A 13,939-nucleotide genomic window follows, 5' to 3' on the forward strand; every position below is an offset into this window, starting at 1 on the left:
TCTGTGAGGGAGACTCCAACCACCCCTGGGCTGAGAGTCTTGGCTTCCATAAGAAAGCAAGTTGAGGAAGTCGGTAAGGATCACCCCTCCATGGACTCTGCCTCAGGTTCCTGTCCTGTTTTAGTTCCTATCCTGACTTCTTTTGATGACGTATAGAAATATGGAAGTGTAAGCCAGATCAACCCTTTCCTCCTCATCCTGCCTTTTGTTCACGGAGTTTCATTGCAGCAACAGAAAACCAGACTAAGACAGAGTTTTGCTAAAGGGTATGAGAAAAGGGGGTGATTTAATCCAATGTACTTGGTCCCTGTGGGCTCATTCTTCACTGTTTCAAAAACGGAACAGAAACTAATACAGTGCAAGATGCCAGGCCAAGCCCTTTGTTGACACTCAGAGAAGAGCCATTCTCTCTGCGTTAGTGAGTCACCAAGTCAGCAGCTGCTTGAAATCTCTGATGAGGAGCCACAGTGAGGAAGCCCAATTACAGTCTTCTGTCTCATCGTCTTTGACATCAGGTACATGCACTGCTTTGGCCAATGGAATACAAGCAGCTATGAGGCGAGCTTCCTGCAAACCTAGCCTGGGACTGTTTATGTGCTGTAACTCCAGGCTAGCCTCTCTGATCATCTCATGCCACAGAGACAGCACGGTGGCAGCTGCTGTAGCTGAGGCTCTGAAACTGGACACGATGTAGAGTCCTGTCTATCTCTGAGAAGCGCTCAGGCCTGAAGGCTGCAGCTAATCCTTCTTTCTCACACACTGCGAGTCAGATACAGTGGGTCTGTTTGAAGGTTATATGGCATTTGAAATCATCTGTTCTTACAGCCAAAGCTGAGTGGTGTGCTCTTCTCCTGGGCTGCCCCGACGTCCCTCACAGTGTGGTAAGGTCCCAAGCCCCTAGCGAGAATGTATGTGATGGTGTGAGTCAGCCTGTCCTTGGTAACTTTGTGGTATAAGTCTACAGTAACTCATAGCTCCTGCCTCTCACACACTAGCTGCTCTATCATACACTCCTTTAGAGTTGTGTAGACAATTGCTTCTGTCTCCCAACTTAATCCCCAGTGCCACTCTATGGAGTTATGAAGGAATAACCATGTACACTCAGGTCCTCAGGCATCACCAAAGGGCAACTTGGTGTTGACCATCATATAAACCATAACTAATGCAAAATGGCCAAAACTGAGGAGACAGTGATGTCAACTGCTTGCGAGCATTAGACACTCCCTGTCACTTTCCAGTCTGAGACACTGTATAATCTCAGCCCAGGGAGTCACCTTGCGAGCATTAGACACTCCCTGTCACTTTCCAGTCTGAGACACTGTTTAATCTCAGCCCAGGGAGTCTCCTGGGTGTGCAAACAGGGTGTCCTGGCCTGTTTTGTGAACTTGAAACAAGCCAAAATCATCTGGAAAGAAAAGCCTCAACGGGTTGTCCACAGGCAAGTCTGGAGTGCATTTTCATGACTAATGAGTGATGTGGGAGGGGCCATGGGGATGTGTCACCTCTGGACAGGTGGTCCTGAGTTATGTCAGAAGCAGGCTGAGCAAGCCATGAGGAATAAGCTGGTAAGCAGTATTCCTTGTGGCTCCTGCTTCAGTTCCTGCTTTCAGGTTCTTATCTTGTGCTTCTGGCATGACTTCCCTCAGTGATGGAGTGTGACCAGAAGAGTTATAAGCTAAAATAAACCCTTTCCTCCCCAAGCTGCTATTGGTCATGGTGTTTTATCACAGCAATGGAATCCTAACCAAGGCAACACTTCCTGCTTGCACCTACTCAGTAAGTTTCCCCACCTGGGCAAGACATAAATCTAACCATTGAACAGAGACCGGGAAGAATAAACTGGGCTTCGAGAGCAGGTGGCTTTACTGCAGCCAAAGAGACAGGAGGCACATGCCAAAATCGAAGACAGTCAAGAATGGTAGCCTTAACTCTTTAAGGACGGTGTGGTACAGTAGGAAGGGCAGTTGAGAGACCAGGTTTAGTCCTCATTGTGCTGCTAGTTAATTAAGCCCTCTCCCACCCCTCTTTCTACACACATACTGGAAGGGGAGAGCCAGTAGGACCTTCCTGGGGCTTTATGATTCTAAGGTGCTATCAAATAGCAAGAATGCAGCCAGGTACTCAGCACAGAGCACATAGGAGGGGCTATTTCTCAGAAGACACTGTTTCCCTGCCTCTGGCCATGTAGACACTTAAGTCCCAGACTGATGTACTGACCCAGGACATCCTATGTTAGCAAAAAAAAAAAAAAAAAAAAAAAAAAAAAACCAGAGTTCTTCCCAGATTAAACAGAATGAGAGAGAAGACTCCTATAGAGGATGCTTCCCCAGAGTTTGCTGCAACCAAGAGGTGCTGAAGTCCCTGAGCTCAGAGTCCCCACAGGGGAGGGAAGGAGTGTCCGTAAGGCTAATATCCTAGAGGGCGGCAAGTCTCCACAGCCCCATACCTAGTGCAGAGTGCTCAGCCCCATCCCTCAGCAGAAACCTGTTTTCTGGATGGCACGTATCAGGTCTCTGTATGCAGCTGAGGATACCCCACGGGTGTGAGAACAGGGAAATAGCAAGGCTGAGCTTTGAGAATGTTCAGTGGTGCTTTGTTGACATTCTGTAGGGATCAGATTACCTCTCCTGAGCTAAGTAAGGTAGGGGTTAGCCTTCTGAGGCCCAGGTTCCTCTGCTGTAAATGTGTTCATACCTATCTTGGCATGCAAGGAGCATATAGCCTGAAGGTCCCTGTCTATGCAGGCTGCCTTTCTTTATCTGTGTGACTATTATAAATATTCTCTGGGTTTCTACAGAAGCTGAGCTTCCTGCATATGGTGTGTTTGCACCAGAACTCTATAAATCAGGCTTGTCTATAAGAAAACGTTCCATTCACAGAAACCAGGTTCTTTCCAGAAGTGCTCTGGCAGTTCAGCAAAGGGAAGAGGGCAGTCATGGAAGGGCACTCAAGAGGGACAGGGCCTTTACTTACTTGGGACTCCAGACACCAGCCGCAGGGGACGAAGCACACGGAAAGCTCTCAGTGCCTTCACGTCGAATCCAGCTCCTTTCCCTCCTAGAGCGTTGGCCCCGTCAGCTTTGGTTGCTTGTTCTAAAATTGCACTAAAAAGCCTAGAAAAGAGGGGAAAGAGGAGTCGTCAGGACCCCAGTTGGTTACTCAGCTGGGCTCCAATCCAAGAACACAGCCTAGACTGCTGGAGTTTGTCACAGGCGTGGCCACTGGAGACCCACAAAAAATGTTGCAAGTTGAAATTCCATCAGCAGGAGCATCACCACACTACATAGGAGAGGCATCACTACATAGAGAGTGCTGAGTGAGGTTTGGACAGCCCTTTGCTGTCTGAGTGTGTGTGCATACTTGGGTTGAGTGAGCTAGGCTCCCAACACAGCTGTCAAGGCACAGGGATAAAGCAGAGAAGTCTATCATGTCCCTTGAGTGCTGTCCTCACTGCTGTGGAATCCAGCTTCCCTGCTGTGAGCGCTTAGTAGGCATGTGCTCTCTGCCTACTCCTCCATCCTGATGACAACCTTGGTGTGATTCGTTCCAGGGGACAATGAATACCTTAGAAGTCAACTTCACCCACGCGTATAACTACTGCCGAGGAGCCCCCTGTTGAACAAATGGCTGGCTGGCTGGAGGGGTCAGTGGGAGAGCTTCAAGCAGGACCCATGAGCATATGAAGTCACAATGCTAAAACTGGTTTCTGCTCTGACAATGTATCTGCAATCACACATCCCCAACAAACACAAGCACCTACTGTGTGCAGGCAATCCACTAAATACTTGAATTGGAGGAGAAGAGACATATTCCGACTTTTGAGAGTTGACATCCCTAGGGGCAGTCAGGATCTGAATGATCAGTCACAAGACCTTGCAGAATGTGATGTTTGGAGAGAGGAGGGGTTCACAGTGGCAACAGCAAGAGACCAGCCTTTGAGCAGAGGGCAGCTTAGAAAGGAACCCTGCTCTGGTGATGATTTAGAAGAGGCCCCCGTAGCTGTGTGGGACCACTCCAGGCAGAGAAACAGTCGGGACAGTGATCCGGGGAGATGTACAAAGACGTTAGGACCAACAAACTGTCAGCACAACTAGGACAGAGGGAAACTGAGGGAAGATGAGGCTGGGTAAGAAAGAGGGGCCACACAGGAACTGAGCAGGAAAGGGACACAGTCTGAGTGAAGTCTAATACCAACTGGTCCTGCAGTGGGCGGAGCCTGCAGTGAGCGGAGCCTGCAGTGGGTGGGGCCAGGGCGGGCTGCTGCTGTGGCCCACTGAGAGGCTGGGGCTCAGGCCAGGTGGTAATTTGGAGACTGGTGAGGCTCCGATACTTAATTCATTTTTAAGATGGGGCTAGCAGGACTGGCTTTGGGACTAGTGAGGAGGTAATGTAACAGAAATGAGATGTGACTCCAACATCCTGGGCTGAAGCCATGTAAAAGGAGGGAGATGTGGTGGCAGATAGGTGTCCACATTCTATTGGCCCCTTCTCCAAGTCTGGGCTAATTACCGTATGTGTGATGTTTTTCTGAGCTGGTGTCATGTCTCTGGAAGTCAAAGGACTGTCTAGGACAGAGACAAAACTGTTTTCTGTACAGGGTGTGTTTAGGTTTGGACCATATGTAGTCTGTATGGAAGCTGTATGTGAAGAGGACTGTACCAAAGGGTCCTCATCACTGTGGAGGCAGAGTCAAATCAAAAAGGCATTTGAGGAGTGGTGTGTGGGCAGGAGACTTGATGATGCTCCATGGAGCCTGGGGAAAGTGAGATAGTCATGGTCAACTGTCCAGAGCTGAAGACATGTGGGAAAAAAAACACTTGATTTAACACAACCAAGGCCACTGAGATCTGGAAATCATCTGATCTGGGGAGTGATGGGGAAAGGGCCAGTAGAGATGCCCAGGAGAGAGTGGCAAAAGCTGAAGCCCTTGAGCATAACCCTGCCCCAAAGATACACTAGCAAGGCCCAATGTGAGCAACCTTTCCAGTAAACACATTGACAAAGTCAAAGGAGGTGGTGTTAACTACAAAGACACATTTTATCTAGCCCAACATCATCGAGACACAGTGTTTCGGTGTATGAGAGGGCAGTTATATGGCACACTGAGGATGCTGGCTTTACACGGGGCAAAGCTTAGCTGAACGAAGGCTAACACGCCTTCTAGTAGAGAGGGAGGTGAAGCCCTGCTAGGTGCCAGCTTTTCTCTCAGAGACCTAGGGAGGCACATTATAAAGTCATAGATGTGGTATAGAGACAGACCACAATGCATTTTAACGTGGGGAAGGCCTTACTTAGGGTACCAGCTAGAAATCTGAAGGGAGAGGTATACAGGAAGTTTGAAGAGGGTAGTGAAGCTACAGAAGAATCACCAAAGGAAGTGAAGAGGGGATGGAGCAGGAGTAGGGACATGAGGCAAGATTTTGGGGAATAATCAAAGTTTGACATAGGCAGTCACAAGTTGCAAGTGGAACTATACTCAGCTTTCTGTATTTCTCTGTGGGGAGATACCAAGATTTCCGTGTAGTTGGATGGGATCTGGGTTGATGTTTTTCTCCAGGTGAACATGTCAAACAAAGGCCAGAATGAGTCAGCCAAGGGTCCATGCTAGTGTGGTTCTAACTGATGGACAGTGGCCTCAGTTGACTGGCAGGGGGAAAGGGTGTGAGTTGGGGAGGAAAGGGTACAGACAGAGAAGTGGAAGGAGAAAAGAGCTGTTGGAGTCATGGTATTTGAGAGAGTAAGCTAGAGAGAGGAAGCGTGGCTGGGAGCATTATGCTGGAGAGAGGAGGCGTGGCTGGGAGCATCATGCTAGAGAGAGGAAGCGTGGCTGGGAGCATCATGCTAGAGAGAGGAAGCGTGGCTGGGAGCATCATGCTGGAGAGAAGAGGCATGGCTGGGAGCATCATGCTAGAGAGAGGAAGCGTGGCTGGGAGCATCATGCTGGAGAGAGGAGGCGTGGCTGGGAGCATCCTGTAGAATGCAACACTCTAACAAGAGGAGGGTATTTTATTAGTCGTGACCGAGAAACTAGCTATATACATGGGTAACTCTGCATCTTGAGCAACAGGCTCCTTAAATGACTCAAGTGTCAGGGATCAGTCATGGTAACGGGGGCCCAGGTGAGGCTGGAGACCTAGCTTTGCAGAAGCTCAGAGCCAAGTAGGGCCAGACCACAAGGGTCATGGGCTGGATAAAGAGTTTTCCAAGTATCTTCCTGGAAGTCCTCAGGGACAGGGCAGCTCTGAGAGCAGGGGCAGGGCCTAGTGCCCTAGACTCTGAGCTACACACTTCTTGGGGTACCTTGGGATAAGACTTTGAATAAGAATTCTAGCTAAAAGAAGCTTTACCTAACATTCACAAAAACCAACTCACATACCTTAAAAGGAAAAAAAACGTTTTCCCATTTTGGGCAGACCAGATGTAAAGTCTCCCAGTTCCTTCCCTCAGCTGGGCATCCTGAGTGTACATGCACTCATGTATACGTGTAGACATGCATACACACTTTGCCATGTTCATGTGTCTCTGTGTGAACATGCACGCACATGCACACATACACTGACATGTGGGAGGGACAGTGAGAGGTACCCTTCATTAATAATTTCTCTCTTGGGAGAAGTCTGACTTTAAAGTGATTTTTTAAAAAAAATTCTTCTATTGTGCCAAAAGGCAAGTTCAGTTAGGTCTAATCAGAGGTAGGAACAGAGAGGGAAAGAGGCATGGGCAAGGAAGGTCGGGAAAAGGAAAAGACCTCGGCACTTACCCTACAACCACAATTATAAAATCTAGTAAATTCCAACCGTTGCGGAGGTAAGCGTTGGGGTGGAAGAGAAGTCCGTAGGCAATTACTTTTAAAAATGCTTCCACAGTAAAAATGATGAGGAAGAGATACTCCACCCGTTCCTAGGAAACAAGAGAGAGAGAGAGAGAAATCATTAAGTCTGGGGCTTTGTGAGGTTCAGAGGCAGCGAAGTTCACAGGTGGCGTCACACTCAGCACAAGGATTCAGCCTGCCACGGACTGTGTAGTCCCCACAAAGCCCATGGCCTTTATCGTCATTGCTTCTAAAAGTCCGTTGTTGTGTTTGCTCAGTGATGAAATGGCCTAGTGATACACTTCCCAGAATGCAACGCTGTGGCCAGCAATGCTGAGGACAGATGGAAGAGGCCTGCACATGCAGCCTGAAAGCTAAGTCAGCAACTCCACAGCCGACTCCGACACCAGAGCTTCAGCCGCTGAAGAGTAAAGAACCTGTTGCTGTTGTTTTCAAATGCCCTTATTAAGATGGCATTTAAAGTGATGTGAAAATTCGCATCCTTCCTTCCGCCCCCAAAGTCTCATTTAACCAGCTAACATTTTGCTGTGGCTTTGAAAATGAGAACTCATACAGCCTTGATCTCCAGGGGAATAATACCAGGACAGTGGCGGTTGCTGTGAAGCAGGTCAGCCGAACCCTAGCAATACCTTGCCATGATTCTGTTAACAGGCCCCAAGGGTAGCAGACTGGGTTTGGGGAGGGGACTCACTGATAGCTAAATAAAAGCAGAAACACTGCCCCAAGGAAACAAGGGTGTCAATAGCAAGATTTCTCTCGTGGGAAAATAGCTGTCTGCCCAAAGACACACTCTAGGTGCGCAGGACAAAGGAACCTAGGGGGAACTGAGCAGGTACTAGGTGCTGAAGAAAAGTTTGCCTTTTTACTCAAGGAGCAGAGCTGTCTTTTCTCCCTAATGTCTAGGAAAAAGCCTTGTGCTTACCGGGCAACGTTTACCCTAACCACATGGGGATGACTGCTGGCGCTCAGCCGCTTTCCTCCTTAATCACTGTCCCGCCACTCCCCGCAACACACACACTCTAGAATAGTCTGGTGGAGACTGCTCAGGCGCCTTCAAGCTCCTCTCCTCACCCTTGCAGGAGCCGCACGCATGCACTCACGCATGCGCACGCACGCACCACGCACGCACACAGGCGGGGCTACCTCTTACTCGAGCTATAAAACACCCGGGACTGTGTATCTCAGGTCACAAAGCAGCCTATGCCAGTTCACGGCCTCCACGAGGCACTCAGCTCAGAATTCTAACACCCATTTCCCCTTCCTCTACCAGGCTAAGGAGAGTTCACTGAAGACCTCTGGGCCCACACACATACAAGCCACACATCAGGGAAGGATCGCTGGCCTTGATGGCCCGCGCCACCTCCCACTTGGTCTTCTGTGTAGGGTAATTTGAGCCTGGGGTTTGGGGGCCCAGTGGGAAACTGCCAGGACAGGACTGATGCTTAGTGCCCCTTACTGGTCTTCCCATCCCTAGACATTTTAGGAGCACCAGGCTCACCATGAGTAGTCCTGGGCAAAACAATTTGAGGCTTCAATGTCAAAAATGACAGATTCTAGGCCTGTCCCAGACCTGCTACAGTAGGGCACCTGGCTGTAATATCTAGGAATACGTGATCTACACAATTTTAGGGATTTCTGAGACACCTCGAAATCTAAGAAGTACCAACTCACAGGCTGATGAAGCCCTCAATCGGGCGGTGATAATGGGGAGGGGGTGAAAGGGTGAGGGCTTAATCAACACCTCCGGTCAGTCACTTTCTACTTATTTTAGCCCCAGAGCGCTGACCTGTGGAAGTGACTGCCTTGTTCTAGTGAGTAGGATCAGTCTACCCTGCATGGTAGTGTCAACATCTTCATATCAGTGGTACCTGGTTTGCACAGAGTCTGCACATTGAAGGGAAAGGCAGGTTATAGAAGACACTGCCATGTAGCCTGAGGATGGTGAAGAAGCTGTCGCCACTCAGCTCACTACCCCAGAAGAGTCTAGTGCTTGCATTTTAGCACCAGATAAAGGCTCCATTTCTATTCATACACCCCCAAACTTCTCCACAACTCCATCCTCATCCGTACTCCTGAAACCTTCGCAGAATCTGACTCAGTTAGAGGTGTAACAAGAAGAAAACTTAAAGGGAACAGGTATGAGTTGGGTCGGCACCACCGGGCTCCACGTGTTTTAAGTTTTCATTCACATGCCCACTCACACACCCAGCCATTAAGCAAGAAGACATAAAGTTAGTTGTTTCTCGTGCTTTAACTCTGCCCTCCCCCTCCCACCTCTCACTGTAGATAAGTCACAAAACCATACTGGATAGTAAAGGGGTAAAACCTAAGCAAAGCTCTATGGATTCAGAACAGATACTTGTGGAGATGCACAGGGCTTGGAACTGAGCAAGTGCTTGTCTGAGAGGCAACCTTCATCTGGCTGGGTGATGGTTTTATTTATGAGTTCATTAAAATATAATGATAACAAGATGCAGGAGGGTCCGGAAACCAGTGAAAGGGAATCTGGGCAAGAATCCAGAGAAGGGACAGCTAGCTGCCTTTCAATCACAACCCTGGGACCCAGTTGTGGCCCAGCCCATGAGATTGGGTGTTGATCAAAGTTTGCAGCCAGCACGTTGATCCCTCCAGAGCATACACTGAACTGCCACTGAAACATCTACAGGCTCCCAGGGGATGGGTAGAAATCAAGTTGATCAAAGGCCATTCTTGCGGGTGCTCAGATGCCTCAGGGCCCTGTGTACACACATAGTCCTTCACAGCCCTCCCAAGACCTCAGTTCCAATACCAGTGTGCCGTGTATGTGTGTGTGTGTGTGTGTGTGTGTGTGTGTGTGTGTCTGGATTCTGAGCAGCACACAGCTCCCTGGAAACATGATATAAGTCTGACATGTGATCCATCCCTTTCTGTGATCCTTGGACTTGAGAAATGTCAGAGGCCAACTTGAGTAGACTAATATCCCTGCTCGCACTGTTCTGGGTGGAGAAGGTATGGACATCTGCAGCAGAGACTAAAGAATGGGCTGTTGGAGATGCTAATACCTGAAGCAGCTTCCTGGGTATCCTGTGGGTTCCTCTGACAGCAGTGGGTCCTCCCTGCCTAAGTGCAGCATAACGGCTGCCTTCTTCTCACTTTCTCTTGCAACCCAATACCACATCCCCCTATCCTTTCCTCAGTTGTGCCCCTCTTCCTTCTCTCGTGGGCCATTTTCTAGCCTACTGACACCTGGAGGACCATGGTTGTGCTCAAGTCTTAACTCTTCAGAAGAACTGACTGGAAAGAGCCATGTTCAGGACTGTGACATTTTCCAGACACCTATAGACCTTCACATGGATATGAGTGGCCTTCTTTAATTTTCCATTTATCCTTAATTTATGTTCATCAACTACCATTCAACTACATGGTAGGCTCCCAAGGGATACACAGTCAGTGAGGATTCACTGGTAGTCATCAATCAATCATCTTGATTCTGGCACTGAGTGGCTTGTGTCTTTAGCCAAGTCACTTAACTTGTCTGGCTTTGTTTTAGCAAAGGTAAAATGAGAAGAAAATCCATATTGCTGCACTAAGCCCTGAGCATCCCAGGCTGTAAAAAGCACAGAGACAGGGGGAGGGGAGTGCAGCGGCGGTAGGACTCTTATATGTTGTCAGGGCTATGATAGTTCAACACTGGCTCCCAACGGGTCTGACCCAGGGGAATGGAGTGCAGGGGCCAGTCTGATAGGATGTTAACAGAGAGCATGTGCAGAATACTACAAAGGCCTCCCTTTTATCAGCCAGTTTGGAAGACTTTCATCAACTTTAATATGTTGGTGTCTGCCTAGGATGTGATCCAGAAAACCATGCTTTGTGCCCTGTCTTATAGCTTGGATCGCAATCTCTAGTCCCTCCAAAATCCAGTAGTGAGTGATGATGGAACCTCGGATTAGTTAAAGTCAGGTGGACACCAGGGAGTGAAAGATATCCACCATTAGTGAAGCATCGCTCTTTGTGTGTTAGAGAACACATACATGAACAGAAGCCATGTCAAAGTAGGTCTTCTAGGATGGAGACGGCCATGGAGGAACAGACAGCAGTCACATATGTGTGTTTACACAGCACACTGAAAGAGTTAGAAGGAACTAGACACCACCCCCTAAAGTTAAGAACTCACACCCAGAGAGCCTGTGGGTGCCAATGTAAATCTATGTAAGTGGATTTATCAGAGCCACCAAGAAGTTGTCCCAAGCAGAATTGAGGAGCTCAGTTGCACAATTGCCATCTCAGTACAAGGTATACAGACAATGAGCACACTGACCCCACTTTACGCAGCATGACATATTCCAGATTGCTGTGTAACTTCAGCACCATTCATTCGACCTCTAGGCACAGACTTCTGCCTATTCCCAGCCAAGAGACCAAGAAGCGGAACCTTAGTGCCATGTCCCGCAGTTTTCTCTCATATATTTGTTCTGTGTTACATTTCTTTCCTGAGGTTCACTCTGCCTCAGGCTTCATGGCTGTATTCTCAGCACAGTGATGGGCTTGTAGAATATATGAAACCAGAAGGATGAAGGCCTACGTGCCTGCTCTTCTCTGGACAGAAGAGAAGGACCCATCTGGGTGAGCATCTAGTCCAGATAACAAGCTACAGTGCAACTTGTGGTTCATGCGCTGACTTGAAGAAGCCCTGAGTTACTATGTCCATTAATAGATAAAGAGCCACCCCTAAGCAAGGTTAGCAAAGTGGGTAGCAGAGACTCTATGGGGTCCCCACTGGTGCCTGAAATGCAGCTTTTCTTCTATCCCCAGAGCAAGGAGTAAACAGACTATGGAAAGTGTACCTTATGGAATAGCATCAAGCAGTAAAAAGGAATGAAGCTCTCATATATGCCATGACAAGGGTAATCACGCAAAGTCCAAGAAGACAATCACAAGAGAGCAAACATGTGGTCCCAGTTGTGTAAAATATCTACACTAGAGAATTCACAGAGACATAAAGCAAGTCAAAGCATGAGGGGCTAAGGGAAGGAAGATGGGCCAATGTTTAACGGATGCAGAGTTTCAGGTTGAGGCAATGGTGATTCTTGTTACCGAGTATCAGTGTACCTAATACCACTGAGTCAGACACTTGCAGATGGTTAGAATGGCAAGGCCGATGCTGTATCTCTTTGTCACTGTGAAAATGGAAAAGAAACACTCTTCTGGACTCTGAATGCTTCCCAGCTGGTGATCTAAAGTCCTGAGGTAAGAATTAAACCTTGCTGAGTTCCACTTTGACAGGAGTGGATTGTTCAGATAGCTGGACAGGGAGCCTGCCTGGATGTGGGTAGGGAGTCCAAATTTCAAAGATTAAAAGTGGGGAAACTTGAGGGTAAGTTTCCTACAGAAGCTTCATTTGTAAAGTGTGTGGTATTTTTAACATTCTTGGATATTATTGTAAAGAAAAAAGGAATAAAAACAAAAACAAACAAAACAAAACAAACAATGTCCCAAGAGTAGCCTCAAAAAAAAAAATACTGCTTATATTGAGGGCAAACAGCAAGTGCAATTGGATGAGTTGACCAGTAAGCCAGTTAGTTCCACTGGCTTTATAGTAGTTAGAAACACCCCCACGCCCTACAGTCTATTTCTCTGTGCTTGGTATTATGCAAAGTTGAAGTGATTTACCCATTTCCCTCCTGTACATCTCCTTCCCTAAGGACTTGTCTTGCTTCAGTGCCCAGGAATAACAGGAAACACAGGGGCTCAGATCAGGATGTGGGGCACTTGATCTGCTCGCTGACTCCCAGCCCCACCCTACCTTGGGCCTGTGTTCTCAAGGAGCACATGGTTTTCTAAGTGTAAAAACCCTGCCAGGGGTTGGCTCTTCCATTCCTCCTTGGTGCCTAGCATTTGAACTATCACTCTCTGCACAATGATGTCTCTGTCTTAGGGACAAAAGGAAGAATGGAAGTCACCCAGGTAGTTTTCTGTCCCCCACTGAGCCTCCCCACCCAGGGCCACTGATCTTGCAGGAGTCTACGAGAATCCTTTCCGCTTAGAGGTGAAAAAGAGATGATGTTTTCTTCTTTGACAATAGACAACAATATTGACAATTAGGGCTGGATTACCTGGGGATACTAGGCATTGGTTTAGTGACTGTGGGCTGCTGGGTAATTTTCCAATTTGGGGGATCAGGCAGCCAAAGCCTTTATAGCTCTTTACTATCTCCCTCCCTTCATTTGAGGTGACCAACACCTAGCCAGGGCAATAGACCCATTCTCCGTCCATGCCATTGCTACCTCCATTTTGGGCCCAGTCACTGACTATTTGAATAGTAAAGCAGCTTATCGCCTGCTTTACGGCTATCTAGGCAATTTCACTGCTCAGAAACCTTCAGTAGCTCCCCTGTGTCCTCCAAGTGATCTCAGCTTTCAGAGTGTGACTCCAGGGTTCACCCCAATCTGGCTACATCCTTGACAATCACTCATTGCTCCGGCCAAACCTGAAGCTCAGAACAGCCAAACCAGATGGACCAGTTGTGAAATCTCCCTTTCCCATTCCTCCACCTTCCTTCTTCATCCACAGCTTCCTTTTCGTTCTAGAGTCTAGCTCAGTGCCCCCACCTGCATCATTTGCCTCAGCAGGTAGAAGAAGCCCATCCCGGGCCTGCAGCACACTTTGCACACAGTGTACTTTATGGTGCATGTGGCTTCTGTGTTCTTCTCCCCTGCAGGGACGCGGCATCTACAGGGCAAAAGCAAGTGTCTTTGTCACCCATGACACAGAGAGGTCTTTACATAAAAGGAAAAGGGTTAGAGGAGAGTTGGCACTGGAACCAAACCATAAGCTACAGAAATTGTTTAAGGTCCCACTTCTTTGCTAGTAGAATGGGAATAATTAGACATGCCCTTGGGCCGCCTTGAGAATGAGAAACCAGAGATGTCACGCTGAGTGGTAATTGCTCTTTTACACATCCGCACGCATGGTAGCTGGCACATAGAAAATGTGGAACACACCTTTGTTGAAGGGACCCACTATCTCTGTTCTAATGGCTCTGAATGTCCTCCCTGGGGCCCTGGCCACTCCTTTGTCCTTAGTGCCTCTGCTGAGGGCAGTAGTCAGAAACACTGCTGCTTTGGCTCT

General features: G+C 48.2%; 1 protein-coding gene across 30 annotated transcripts in view; it reads right to left on the reverse strand.

Annotated features, from left to right (window-relative positions):
* Cacna1c (calcium voltage-gated channel subunit alpha1 C) overlaps positions 1-13,939 on the reverse strand; it is a 610,552-nt gene that overhangs the window by 187,365 nt on the left and 409,248 nt on the right. For 24 of the 30 annotated variants that reach the window (XM_076940415.1, XM_076940412.1, XM_076940413.1 and 21 more), the window contains 2 exons: positions 6,761-6,900; positions 2,974-3,113 (listed from right to left, as the gene is read on the reverse strand). In XM_076940415.1, coding sequence (XP_076796530.1) covers positions 2,974-3,113; positions 6,761-6,900 — 280 coding nt within the window. Of the gene's footprint in view, positions 1-2,973; positions 3,114-6,760; positions 6,901-13,939 lie in introns of those variants that run through there. The other 6 variants (XM_076940390.1, XM_076940391.1, XM_076940392.1 and 3 more) reach the window with 1 other exon arrangement.

Source organism: Arvicanthis niloticus, chromosome 9 (genome assembly GCF_011762505.2).
Source record: "Arvicanthis niloticus isolate mArvNil1 chromosome 9, mArvNil1.pat.X, whole genome shotgun sequence".
NCBI lineage: Eukaryota > Metazoa > Chordata > Mammalia > Rodentia > Muridae > Arvicanthis > Arvicanthis niloticus.